This window comes from Kryptolebias marmoratus, linkage group LG8 (assembly GCF_001649575.2).
Source record: "Kryptolebias marmoratus isolate JLee-2015 linkage group LG8, ASM164957v2, whole genome shotgun sequence".
NCBI classification, from domain to species: Eukaryota; Metazoa; Chordata; class Actinopteri; order Cyprinodontiformes; family Rivulidae; genus Kryptolebias; species Kryptolebias marmoratus.
The window spans coordinates 11,535,385-11,547,873 of record NC_051437.1 but is presented as its reverse complement, the minus strand read 5'-3'; the positions used below and the strand labels follow the sequence as shown (position 1 = coordinate 11,547,873).

Sequence of the window (12,489 nt, the reverse complement as noted above, 5' to 3'; positions counted from 1 at the left end):
AATTTCTTTGGACATTGATTTAACGAATTTTTAGTTGCTGAACTTTATTATACAAATATGATCTTAAAATAAGAAATATTATACACAACATAGGTCTATGTTTTCTTAATATTTTAATTGACATTATAACACTTCAAAACAAACTAGTCAGATTATATGTTACTAAGCAGATCATACTTTTATTTAATCATTATAAGTTCATAAGGACAGTAAAGGAGTTGTGTGAAAGAGCTTTACCAGAAGAAGCGTTTTCATCCTATTTTTTACTTAATGAATATAATTGTTGTTAAGTGAAATAATGTTCCAATAGCATGCATTTTATATATATACAGTAGCACAAATTATAAACAAATATCAATTAAAAGAATTAGACTGTAAAGGCAACACATGGACACTTTTCTGTTCATGTTTGCCTACCGTTTGCAATAAACAGGAAACTATTTAAAATAGTTTATGAGAAAAAAAATGTTATCGCCCAACGTGGGGCTCGAACCCACGACCCTGAGATTAAGAGTCTCATGCTCTACCGACTGAGCTAGCCGGGCTGTGAGCACCAAATCCCCAGCACCAATTTTACGACTGAACGTCCGCCTGTCTGACCGAAATACGATGTCTTTTCATCGTCAGGCCTGTCTCACACTGCCCTCTACTGCCTTTTTTTTAAAGAGTTACTTTCTGTAAGTAAACCAGATACAAAAAAGAAACTGTTCAGAAACTGCCTAATGCTAAATGCCTCAAAAACCGACTCCCTGGCCTAGTTTTTAGTGAAGTATTTTGAAGGAATACCTGTCCTTCGTCAATAAAAAAATACGAATTAAAAAGGTCATGTTTGCTAATTTGGTCACCCACATTAGCCCTAAAATCCTAGTTTAATGTGCACAATAAAGTCTCTTCAATAATAACCTTTAAACTGACGGAAAACATTTATTATCACAAATGTCACCATATTAGCATAACATTAGCATTGCTAACAACTTTACCTCGCAGGTAGCAGCGACACACGACTTAAAGGCCCAACTTCCGGTCAAGGAATGACGCTTAGTGTGTCGGTAGTTACTTAAAACATTTTGTTTAAAATCTGTAACTTGATTCAGAAGACGCATTTTTGAGCATAAAAGTTAGTTCCATCCAAAACAATTGTTTTTAGTATTGTAGTTGTGCATATTGATATTACATAGTCTAAATAAATAATCACCTATTTAACGGTATTCTAGTGTTCTTCGTTTTAACTATAGTTGGTAGTTTGATTTAATCTTTAGCTATCATTATTTATAATCATTGGAGTAAAAGATAAAGTAAAAGGTGTCTAGTGGTGTAAAATGCATACAGACGTAGAACAGATTTTTATTTTTCTAAAGAGAGAGTAAATAATTCATGTGGTTTTGCTCACTAAAGTTGAAACTGCAATGAAGTATAATATAATCTTTTTTTAAATGAATCACGGGGCGCTTACGTGACGTACGTGAAGGCACCACGGCCCTGGGTTCTCCTTTTACGTCATGACGCTGCTGGGCGGTTCATGAATGGGGCTCTGAAGTGGGAGGGCCCCGTCATCTGACTTTACCAGGCACGGGTGGAAGGGGTGGGGGAGAAAAAAAAGTGGGTGTTGTTCTGCACTGTTTAGGTTGGTGCGATGCCTCCTCTTCATGACTGTTTTTAAACGCAGGAGCAGCAGTGAGCGGGTCGGTCCGGATCAGCTCACAGCGGCGCCAGCAGCAGCAGCATCCGTACAGGCCGGCGGCGGCAGCGGGGGACGCTGCTCCGTAGCTCCGAGCCCGCCACACTGACTCTGCGCCGCGGCGGCAGACCCACCGGGAACCGCAGAAGAGGGCCCCCGTACCTGTGAGCCATGGGCTTCCGCAAGAAGAACAAGAGCCCGCCGGTGCTGAGCCACGAGTTTGTGATCCAGAATCACGCCGACATGGTCTCGTGTTTGGCCATGATTATCCTGCTCGGCCTAATGTTCGAGGTAAGGCTGCTAGCCGCCGCCGCCGCTAGCCCGCCGTTAGCTCATATGTCTGCTGTCCCTCCCTCTGAGTGCCAGAGGAGATGGTGAGGAGGTCCACTCGCACGGTCATCCCACCCAGCGGGTTCTTTCGCTGCCATTACTCGTTTCTTGCCTCGATCAGGCTAAATGTGTAATCACACTGACACAGAAGCTACAACCATTTCAGAAAACAAGGTGGCCTTCCTCTTAGCTTGGCGCAGAAAAGTCCTCCTGGCTCAGATTAAGGAGTTACTGAAGCTCCTGATCTGTGCACTTATCTCACTATGATCTGTAATTGTAAGAGGGGTGGTGCACTTCCTGCTGGGGACCCCTGGGAGCCCCTCCAGGCAGCTCCAGGAGATCTCTAGGCCCCCAATTATGAGCATCTGTGAGCTCAGGATTTTGCTGAAAACCTCACTCACTGCATGTATAAATAGACTGAAATGATAAAAATAACTGTTTGTGTTTAAACAAATTGTTAATTGTTTGTTTTATTCCAGGTCTCTGCAAAGTTTGCCATCATGTTCATCACAGTCCAGTACAACATGACTCAAGTTCTCGGTGAGCCGAGGCTGGTTGGTTTGTGTGTGTGCGAGTCCCTCTCATTTCACCGATTCAGACTTCCTTCTCATGTGAGTGAGGGTTCATTTGTTGGAATTGTTCGTTTCTGTGCAGATGAGAAAAGCGAGCCGACAAACCTTTACCAGTACGGCCCCAAAGACGTGGCCACGGTGTTCTTCTACCTGCTCATCGCCGTCATTCTCCACGCCTTGATTCAAGAATATATCCTCGACGTAAGTACTTCTTTTCTTCGCCATCACAGGCTGCACATGCATGTGTTCATCATCATCATGCATGATGACCACCTGTTCTCCCTCGAAAATCAGCTTTTTGTCATTTCAAAGAGGCCAAAGTATGACCGGCTTCACTTCATGTCCAGGTTTGGTTGCTGTTTGGTAATGAAATCCCACTCATTTCTCTGTGTGAGAGCTAAAGCAAAGGGACTGAGGAGGTACTCGAGTTTCTTCATGTCGATGACCGTTCCCACTTCAAATATTTTTTTTAATATATGTATGCAAAAAATAGAAATAGTTCATATCAAACTGACTGTTTTTTTTTCTAAATTCAATTCTGTTTTCTCTCAGGATCACAGTTCTCCTTGCATGACTGAATCCGATGACCTTGCCTTTTTTTTAGGACATTCACACAAAAATGGCTACAACTCAGCCGATTTTACAGATCTTGACCTAAAAGTTGGAGTGGTAGTAGCCGAGAGTCATCCCTGACCCGTACTCCAAAGTGCCATCTGTTTGCCACAAGATCTGTTTTTTTTTTTTTTTTTTTAAACTATTCAAGTCGACTTTGTCTGTCTGTTAGCGAAATATCTCATGAACCACTGGATGGATTTTAATGAAATGTTCAGGAATCGATCACTGAGTGAACCAAATTGGCTATTACTCCTCATCTTTAGATGTTTTTTGTTAAAAACTGGCATGAAAGGTGGCGGGCGATATGTGGTCCTTGAAGAAACGCGTTGCCTTTTTTAATGTTTCGCTCTTTAAGAACTGCCTTCTAAGGGTGAAAGTAGGAGCCAAGTCGCAGCGGTGGGAAGTTCGCATCTGCACGAGCAATCATTTTGAGAGTAGGTCCAGTTTGGTGTATGCAAGCAAAAAGAAAAGTTTTTGTTTTCTAATCATCTTGTTGCTGCACAGTATGCACCAGGAGAAATAAAAAATTAGGCCTTTAGCGAAGGAGGAAGAAAACCGAATTTGCACAAGGTGAAGATGCATTCGAGTTGCTTTACGATGCACGTTTGCACCTTTTAGTTTGAGCAGCATTTCCTGTTTACAGGGGATGTCTGAGTGAGATGAAGTTGATCCGAACTTTGCTAAGTGAGACAGTGTGGTTGCTGGATCTTTTTATTTTTTCTCACCCAAGTATCACCTTTAGAGTTGCATTCAAAAAAGAAAGAATATTTTCTCATACATTTATCACTTTATTAAGAGCAAATATTAGAAGTCGGTTCTTTTTTTGCACATTCTTCCTTATTGCTTTGTCTATATTGTGCATTTGCAAATTATTTTCCTCAAAAAAACAAGCTTTAAAGAGTATGAAATAAAATATGGTGGGAGTCACTGAAAATGTTACCAATATAAAAATGAAGGAAGGAGTCTTTTGCTTCAAGTGTGCCGTAGATTGTTATGTATGCATTTATTTCTAAATTTCAGAAAATCAACAGGAGGCTGCACCTGTCCAAAACCAAACACAGCAAGTTCAATGAGTCCGGCCAGCTGGCAGCGTTCTACCTGTTCTCCTTCGTCTGGGGCTGCAGCATCCTGACATCGGTACGCGGCCCCCGGAGTCCCGGAAAGCACGCCGTCCCAGGCTGCGTCGAGCCGCGTCTCATCCGGTCTGCTTTTGTTTTCTGACAGGAGGACTTTGCGACCAATCCTACTTTCCTATGGGAGGGTTACCCACACACTCACATGGTGTAAGTCAAAGCTTTACGGAGGAAAGGCTCGGATTTTACAGCTGTGTAAGATTTGCCTCGGTAAAACATTCACTTTCAAACCACTTTGAGTCAAAGTTTCAATCTCTTTTTTTTTTTTTTTTTAATTATGCACAATAAAAACTAAGATTTCAGCTGAGTTTTTAAAGTCAGCTTTAGGTTTTGTCTTGGCTTATTTCAGCAGATTCTGAGCGATGCTAACCAAACGGTCTGAATAGCACAGACTCGTGGAACACAGCCTAACTCAAACTCTTACACTCACATTCTGGCACTCCTTTTTTTTTTTTCCTCTCTCTCTCTCTCTCTCTCTTTCTTTGTGCACAACTTGTTCTCTGTTTAGTTTCCAGGTCAAGTTTTTCTACATTTGCCAAATTGCCTATTGGCTCCACGCACTTCCCGAGCTCTACTTTCAAAAAGTTCGGAAGGTAAGAGCGATTTAAGAAAAAAAAAAAGCTTTTATGTTTTGATGTGTTTGCGGAGTCTTGATTTGCTTGCTTTAAAAAATTTTTTTAAAAAGCTGAATTTATTGAGTATCGATCTATTTTTTTTTTCTACATCGGTTGTATGAATGCTTTACATCTGAGGGTAATTAGACGTCACAGCTTAGTTTGAGTTTTAAATTTTCTTGTAATTTGGACGCTGAAAGGTGTTTTTCAAATCTGCTTTTAACAAATCTCATTGCATTCAAAGTTTTAAAGACTAACGGGAGAGTTTGCAAACCCTTTAAAAATTTTTGTTTCTCTGGAAATATTTTCTGTGGCGTCATTTCTTTGAAGCTGTTGGCACATTGGTATGAGCCATAATTCCTCTAAACTCACGTGCGTGACAGATAAAAAGGGATGTAGATGCTTTATCACAGTATATTTGAAGGTTACTTCATGTACTGAAAGCAAACGGTTCATTACTGGCTCACAAGCAGTGAACCTCTATTATTGTATGAACTTTATCAGCGTTTAAGGCTCATCTAAAAGAAATGAATCCAGAGACAAAGCGAATTCTGATTGGTTAACAGACGGTTAAACACTACTGTAAATCCTGTAACGAGTGGTTGTTGCTGATGCTAACAAACTCTCCTCGTCTGTTTTCTTCCCGCAGGAAGACATCCCCCGCCAGCTCTATTACATTTGCCTTTACGTCGTCCACATTACTGGTGCCTATGTCCTAAAGTGAGTCGAACAGTTCATTTGTGCCCTTAGGGATGAAAATCAGGGCTGTTCCGGTTCAAGATGGCCACCCGATCTTAAAAACATCAAATATTTTACAGGGTGTTGAGCTCCAATCTGGTGTGGTAGTAGCTGAGAGTCGGCCACAACATTTACGCCGAGTGCTAGGCATTGCACAAGTGCATTATTTAAAATGTTTTGCATTGGCTGTCGTAGTCGAGCTTGTCTCTTAGCAAAATATCTAATGAGCCGCTGGACAGATTTTAATTAAGCCTTCAGAAAGTCATCATTGGATGTCCGTCTGCACCTCGTTCTGTTTTGGACTCGATCCAATTTAAGATGGCCACCACAGATAATCGAGCATAGCCGACACAAAGGCGGCTGTAAATGTTGTCAGTTTTGCAGATATTGAGCTCAAATTAGATGTGGTAGTAGCTGAGAGTCATTCCCAACACGTACTCGGAGCGTGAGAACTCGCCTTGTGTCGTTTTCGAGGTTTGACCAAACGTGTCGTTCCCCATCAGAAAGCGATCGTCACGTAAAACTCTGCCATGAAGGGCGGCGGGTGATATGCATTCCTTCAGTGGATGCTATTCCTTTTAATCTAAGCTCTGATGTCAGCCTGTGTGCTACGCTCTGTGGTGGAGCATGTGCTGTAAAGAGGTTTGTTCTTGCACTGAGCAGAGGACTAGGAGGAGTTGTTCAGTGACTCCAACTCCTCCTTTTCTCCTCCTTCACACACTCACAATCCATATAATCTTTGTCAGTTTTTTAAAGTCAGGTCGGTTGTCTTTTCCCTGCTCGTGTACTTAAAGTCATGCAGTCCTCTGACCTTAGAGCCCTCCTGGTCTAAACTCTTGAATCGTTTTCCTCGGCTCATCTTCTTTCCTTGAAGATCATCGATCTGGGAAAGTGTTCGGCCCACAAGCATGTTCTGTTGGTGTTACATAGCTGAGTGCTCTGCTCTTGATGACTTTTTACTCCCTCAGCTAATTCCTTTGTTTTATTTTATTTTTTTTCCCGTCCCTGTCTGTGCGCTCAGCCTCCACAGACTCGGCCTGGTGTTACTGGTCCCTCATTACCTGGTGGAGCTTCTCTTTCATGCTTCACGCCTCTTCTACTTCAGTGACGAGAACAAGCAGAAAGGGTATCCCTTTTGTTCCTTTTTTGTTGTTGTTGTTGTGTTTTGTTTTGTGCTCTCAAGGTTCAACTAACAATTGCCTTTTTTTTTTTTTTCTTTTCCAGTTTTACTCTGTGGGCTCTGCTCTTCGTCATCGCCCGTCTCCTCACCCTCACCCTGTCGGTTCTGACATTTGGCTTTGGCCTGCCCCGGACAGAAAACCATGTTTTTTCCTTAGCTGATGGCAACTTCAATGTGCTTACCATAAGGTGAGGGGGGGGGGTCTAGAGATACATTTGCAGAGGGAGGGAGGAAAAAAAAAAAGTTAAGCACCACCCATACTAAGTGGTGGAAATGAAATTAAACTGCTTGTGTTGAAAGGTGATTTGACTATACTGCAATAATTATAATGTCTGATCAAATGAATAATGAAAGTACGCTGGTGGTCCCGTGTCAGTAGGATGTGGGACCTCCTCTGGGCTGTAAACGAGCGGTGATTTAAGGTAAAATGAAGCCATGTGTTGTAGTCTCCTGTTGTAACTGGACCATGAGATCTGGCAGATTGGCACTGGGAGCGGCGTTGATTGCTCACGTTTGATTGGAGAAAGATCCAGGGTCATGGCAGGCCACAGGAGGACCTCGTGACACAGGTAGACCAGATGTGTGGACAGGTGTTGTCTCGTTGAACGTCTGCATCGTGGTGCTGTCTCAGGAGGGGGGAGACGTGGACACAGGATGTCACTGACGTAGCGCAGTGCCATCAGGGTCCTTCGAATCGCTACCATAGATGACCTGAAGTCACACCTTATGCAAACTCACAATACGACTTCATCAAACTTTGTCAGGTGCTGTTAATATGGTTCAGTGTGCCTACGAGGCACCCTTTGTGTCTGGTGACCTTCACTTACTGTTGCTACTGATTGTCAAATGCTCTGGCAACTGCCTGATAACACTTGTGATACCACCAGCTCATTTACATACCTATCGCTGGTCTGCGTGTGTGCCAAATTATGTCCCAATTAGATAAATCCTTCTGGGTGCTTAACTTTTTTTTTTTTTTTGTCCCTCATTGTCTTATACTGATCAAAAGTCCAGATAGCAATGAATAGAGGTTTATTAAACTGGATCTTCCCCCCTCAGGATGACCTGCCTGGCAGCTATCTGTCTGACACAAGCCTGGATGATGTGGAAGTTCATCAATTTCCAGTTGAAAAAGTGGCGAGAACACAGCCAGAACCAAGCGTCGAAGAAGAAGACGGTCAGCCCAAAGAGCAAACCGCCTAAAAGGGAAACGGCAAAAGGTGAGTTTGCAAACGCGCCGTTTCCAACTCTCTGTGGTTCGGCGTGGCTTGTTCCCGGATCCGTCCGCAGGACGACGAAAACCGTAAAGTTTCAATGAACTTGTTTTGTCAGGAGGCGCCGCCAATGGATTTGTCAAGTCTGAGGAGAAGACGTCACCACGGGCAAGAAAAGCCAAAGCTTCATAAAAGACGGAGCAGCTGTGGGAGGAAATGAGTAAAGTAGTTCTGACAATGAGACGCCAAGTCTTTACAAAACATCGGATTCGTTTCTGCTGCTCTCCAAAACAAACAAACAAAAAAAAAAAAAAATATGCGCACTAAGAAACCTTACATCACTGTCCCTTTGGGCCTGAAAACCCTTTCTCAAAAAAAAAACAAAGTTCAGTGTTACTGTGAGCTGGAAGTGTTCATTATTCATTTAGGGTTTGCTGCAGGTGGCATGTTGGCAGGGCTGGTTTTGATGCTTTAACAGGATGGATTAAGTTTAGTTTTTAAGTGTCCTTTTGTGTAAAACTGCAATCACTCGTGTACTTTTGACTCTGGAACCGGCTCCCCTCACAGTACCTTATGAAGCCAATTTTAACTTCAGGTGAACCCACTGTAAAGTATCCGTGTACAGAAGAGCTGCACAGAGCGTCGTTTTAATTATTTCTTGGCTTATTCCGCATCCTGTTTTCAGGAGGCGGCTTTAAGATGTTAAATCTAGGAGAGTATTTGTGCTAATTAAGGTATTTGGCACAGCTGCAGCCCGGATGTGTTGAAACTCCCAGATCCTTTTCTGACATGAATTGACAGCGTCGGCCATTGAAATCCAACATGTTGCAGGATTGGGGCATCCTTTTTTATATCTTGGATCACGGCCCTGATAATCTGCTCGTCCTGGGCGAGGCCGTACTGTAACTTGTGACGCTGTACTGTTTGTAATATGGCATGGCAGGAAATCTGAGCAAATATTTCTTGTTTGTTTTTTTTTTAATGAAACCTATTCCTGAGGATGCGTTTTAGGTCTTTTCTATTGTAACGCATGATGGTTTCAGGCTAAAGACTCCGAGGTCCTATACAGACCTGGCACTAATGGCCGCCTTGGGTGATTCGATTGCAAGTGGACAGCTCTGAGAGCGTCCACACCTGGCCCCTACACTCCTACCCCCCCCCAAAAGGTTTTTGCGATCGGATGTCAATTACCCACTCTGTATGCAGATGCACACACAGCCACATCACAGAGGACCATCGCTGAGCAAAGAACCGGTGCGACAGCAGGTCTGCTGATGTGTCTGTAAAAATGACACCTTCAGACAGTCGAACAATGTTGTTTTGACATTAACGTGATACCGAGCCATTTGGGTTGCAGTTTTTTGTTTTTTGTAGAATTATCTCTTGATGAGCTTAAACGCGTTATCAGACGTAATATGAGAGAAATATAATGCAATGGTTAGTGTCTTCACAGAGCTCGGCGTCAGAGCAAAGACTGAAGGTTTTAACCTGGAAGCGGTGCGCTGACAGCCACCAGCCGTTTGACCCGGCTTCACTGTGCGTTTCACTTTAGCACTGTGTTGAATTGGGTGAATATAATGTGACCTATCGCTGCTCAGGCTGTTGTTTTCTGTTTGTCACATCACATTAAAGCATACGATGACCACAATCAGACCAAACACCAGCCGAGGAGAAACGTCTGGGATTTCACTTTAAATTACGAAAATTCAACATTTTTATCGCGGAGGATTCCGACAAACAGTTCTTTAGAAATTTTAGCCAAAAAAAAAAAAACTATTTTTTTTTTTTTTTTTTTTTTTTTTAAACATTCCCAAGAATAATCGTTTGGTTTTTTTAAACCTGAGGCGTCCACGTAATGACTCACGTCAGGTTACTAGGAGCTCCCACAGCTTTGCTCAGGACGGATTGTATTCACACTACCAGATGCATGTGAGTAAAAGTGGACCAGGCGGTCCGATGGTGGTCCGAAACGTTTTCAACATGCCTTGAGGCTGTCGACGCCTGTATTTAGCTCCATCCAATAGCAATGCGATCACCCAGGGTGGATGTTTATGCCAGGTGTGAACAGGGTCTTAGCCCAGTTCCTACATGTATTAATGCGTTTGCATCTCTCTCACACACACTACCACCCCCACACACACACACATACACACACACAAGCATTCAGTGGCCTTTTAACAACTGCTGCAAGCGTTTTCACTTATTTATTTTTTGTCATAAGCTACACACGGTTCTTATTTGTTATGCTTTGGAAAGCTATAACCAGCAAACACAGCATAGCAACTGCATTTAGTTCGTCCAAACAATCCGACCTTTTCTCAAGTGTCCTTATAATGTTCGTGTCATCCTTTCTGTTTTTTGTTTGCCTTCTCTCTTTTGCATTTTTTTTTTCTTAAACCAATATATATTTTTTTTTTTTTTGGTATCAGGGGACAAGCTTTTCACCGCTCACACTATAACTTACACGCCATGACTCAACGGGAGGTGTGTTTGTGAGGGACTGTGTTTTGTACGCCTGCGCATTTCGTCGTGTGTGTTCAGTATTGTTCAGATGATGATGATGACGACGCTGGATGTTGCTTGTCTTGTTTGAAGAAAACAAATAGCCTGCGTGCAGAGCATGGAAAGTGACAATCTGTTCATTGGTTGTAACCGTATGATTTTTATTTTTTATTTTATTTTTCTTGAACATCACTCGTCACCGTTTCCAACACGCTTCTGTGCGTAAAACACTAAATATGTGGGTAGTCGTGTGTTCTATAGTTTCTTAAAATGCTTCGTGTTTAATTGTCTCATATGCTCTATCCTGTGCGACGGAGACTATTTTCTTGCCAGATTTGGCACTTTTTTTTTGTTTCGTTTTTAAACCTCCTGGCTTTACCTTTTCAATGATCCTGACAATGCTATCGTACCGAGCACACATTAAACTGTTAGATGTACTTTCTCCACTGACGGACCAAGTTTCTTCTACTAAACCACTGTGCAAGAAACGCCCAGGACTGAAGAGACGGTGCTGAGAGAAGGAGTCTGGGGTCTTAGTTTAGAGGCGTTTTTTTTTTTCTTCCCTTCCTGGGACGTTAGTTTGAGTTGAGCATTGTCAAAGGAGGAAAGGAAGAGCAGAGGAGGCATGTACCAGCCTCTTATTAAACTGTCTCAGAAGTAAATGATAAAAAAAAAAAATAGACAAAACCATCCACTGTACTAAAATATGTGTCAGATTTTTAAGCTATTTTTATATGGAAAAAAAACTGCTCAAATTGACTGTTGTTTAGTATATACGTGTGAATATTTGTTTTGCATCCATGTTTTGAATTGTTTGGGTTTTTTTCTGTTTTTTTTTTTTGTTTTCCAATACAAGAATGAAGCTCGCTTGAACTGTTGATGTTTGCACATTGTGGTATGAGTGTAAAATTTCTCTGATTTCTGTGTTTTTATGGCCTTAATCACAGCGACGTGAACCCGTTTCGTGGAGCAGTTATGCTGCAGATGTACGTCGCAGCTTTCACAGCTACGTAATGACGCTGTAAGTTTGGAAAAACTGAACGAAGGAGAGGACCATCGGTGTTTTTCCTTCTTTTTTTTTTTTTTAGGTTTCAAGATAGTCAATTATTTTTTCTTTCCCCAGTGAAGGATGTCACATGGCTCTGAAACATGAGCTGCACAGTGGTTCACCCCCCCCACACACCCACCCTCACTTTGAGACACAACAGCCTGTGTAATCCCACAGGAATGTCCCCCTCCCATCTTTTTTTTTTTTCTATTGTAAGCATCATGCAGCATAACTCTGCTCACACTTTCTGCATTGATTCTGTTCAACGAATTACAAGTCGGAGCTGCTCCATTAGAACTGTGTGCATTCTTTTGTCCGTCTCTGAAAACTGAAAAAAGGGGCAACAAAAGAGACGGCAGTGAATAAAATGTGTAAGCAGCCTCTAGGTGGCAACAGTCCTTTAGCATTTAAACAGGAAACTACTTTAAAAAAAAAGGAGCACCTGCATAGAAGAGACACGTACTGTGGTGTATTCTTTTATTTCAGTCCGTTTTGTCTTTGGTTTGTTTCTGTTTTGCAGCTTCTTTATATGTTCTTGGTTTTATTCAATTTCCTTTTTAAACGTGTCACCTCAGATCTCCACTAATGACATATAAATAAATATATATATTTTATATATATATATAAACATATTTATGCAAAATCTTGCAAATTTTAATGAGTTTTCTTTGTCACTTTTATTTTTTTTTACCTTTTTTTTTTTTTAGTTTTAATAAAACTTACCCAAAACCTGCTGAAGAAATCTTTGTAATTTGTTGCCCACAGATTGTAGATAGTAGGGGTCTCCAAACGGCGGACTGCAGTCCAGGTTCAGATCAAATGAAGTCTTATTTGGACCCAGATCAGTTGTTAAATTGCAATAATG

General features: G+C 41.9%; 1 protein-coding gene and 1 non-coding gene across 2 annotated transcripts; one reads left to right on the top strand and one right to left on the bottom strand.

Moving 5' to 3' along the window:
- Positions 1–472: 472 nt before the first annotated feature.
- On the bottom strand, positions 473–545 carry trnak-cuu. Its single transcript has one exon. It is a non-coding gene; the product is annotated as a tRNA-Lys (tRNA).
- Positions 546–1,572: 1,027 nt separating this feature from the next.
- Positions 1,573–12,059, top strand: zgc:113278 (uncharacterized protein LOC541528 homolog). Its single transcript, XM_017409764.3, has 12 exons — positions 1,573–1,599; positions 1,667–1,969; positions 2,488–2,548; positions 2,663–2,781; positions 4,216–4,332; positions 4,420–4,478; positions 4,837–4,921; positions 5,592–5,662; positions 6,702–6,806; positions 6,905–7,048; positions 7,920–8,080; positions 8,193–12,059. Exons 2-12 carry the CDS (start codon positions 1,850–1,852, stop codon positions 8,264–8,266), a joined length of 1,116 nt encoding a protein of 371 aa, XP_017265253.1. The 5' UTR covers positions 1,573–1,599; positions 1,667–1,849; the 3' UTR covers positions 8,267–12,059.
- The last annotated feature ends 430 nt before the right edge of the window (positions 12,060–12,489 follow it).

Coding starts and splice junctions, on each gene's coding strand:
- zgc:113278 (XM_017409764.3), top strand. CDS start 1,850: ATGGGCTTCCGCAAGAAGAACAAGAGCCCGCCGGTGCTGAGCCACGAG. Junction 7,049..7,919: donor TTCAATGTGCTTACCATAAG/GTGAGGGGGGGG, acceptor TTCCCCCCTCAG/GATGACCTGCCTGGCAGCTA. Junction 8,081..8,192: donor TAAAAGGGAAACGGCAAAAG/GTGAGTTTGCAA, acceptor TTGTTTTGTCAG/GAGGCGCCGCCAATGGATTT.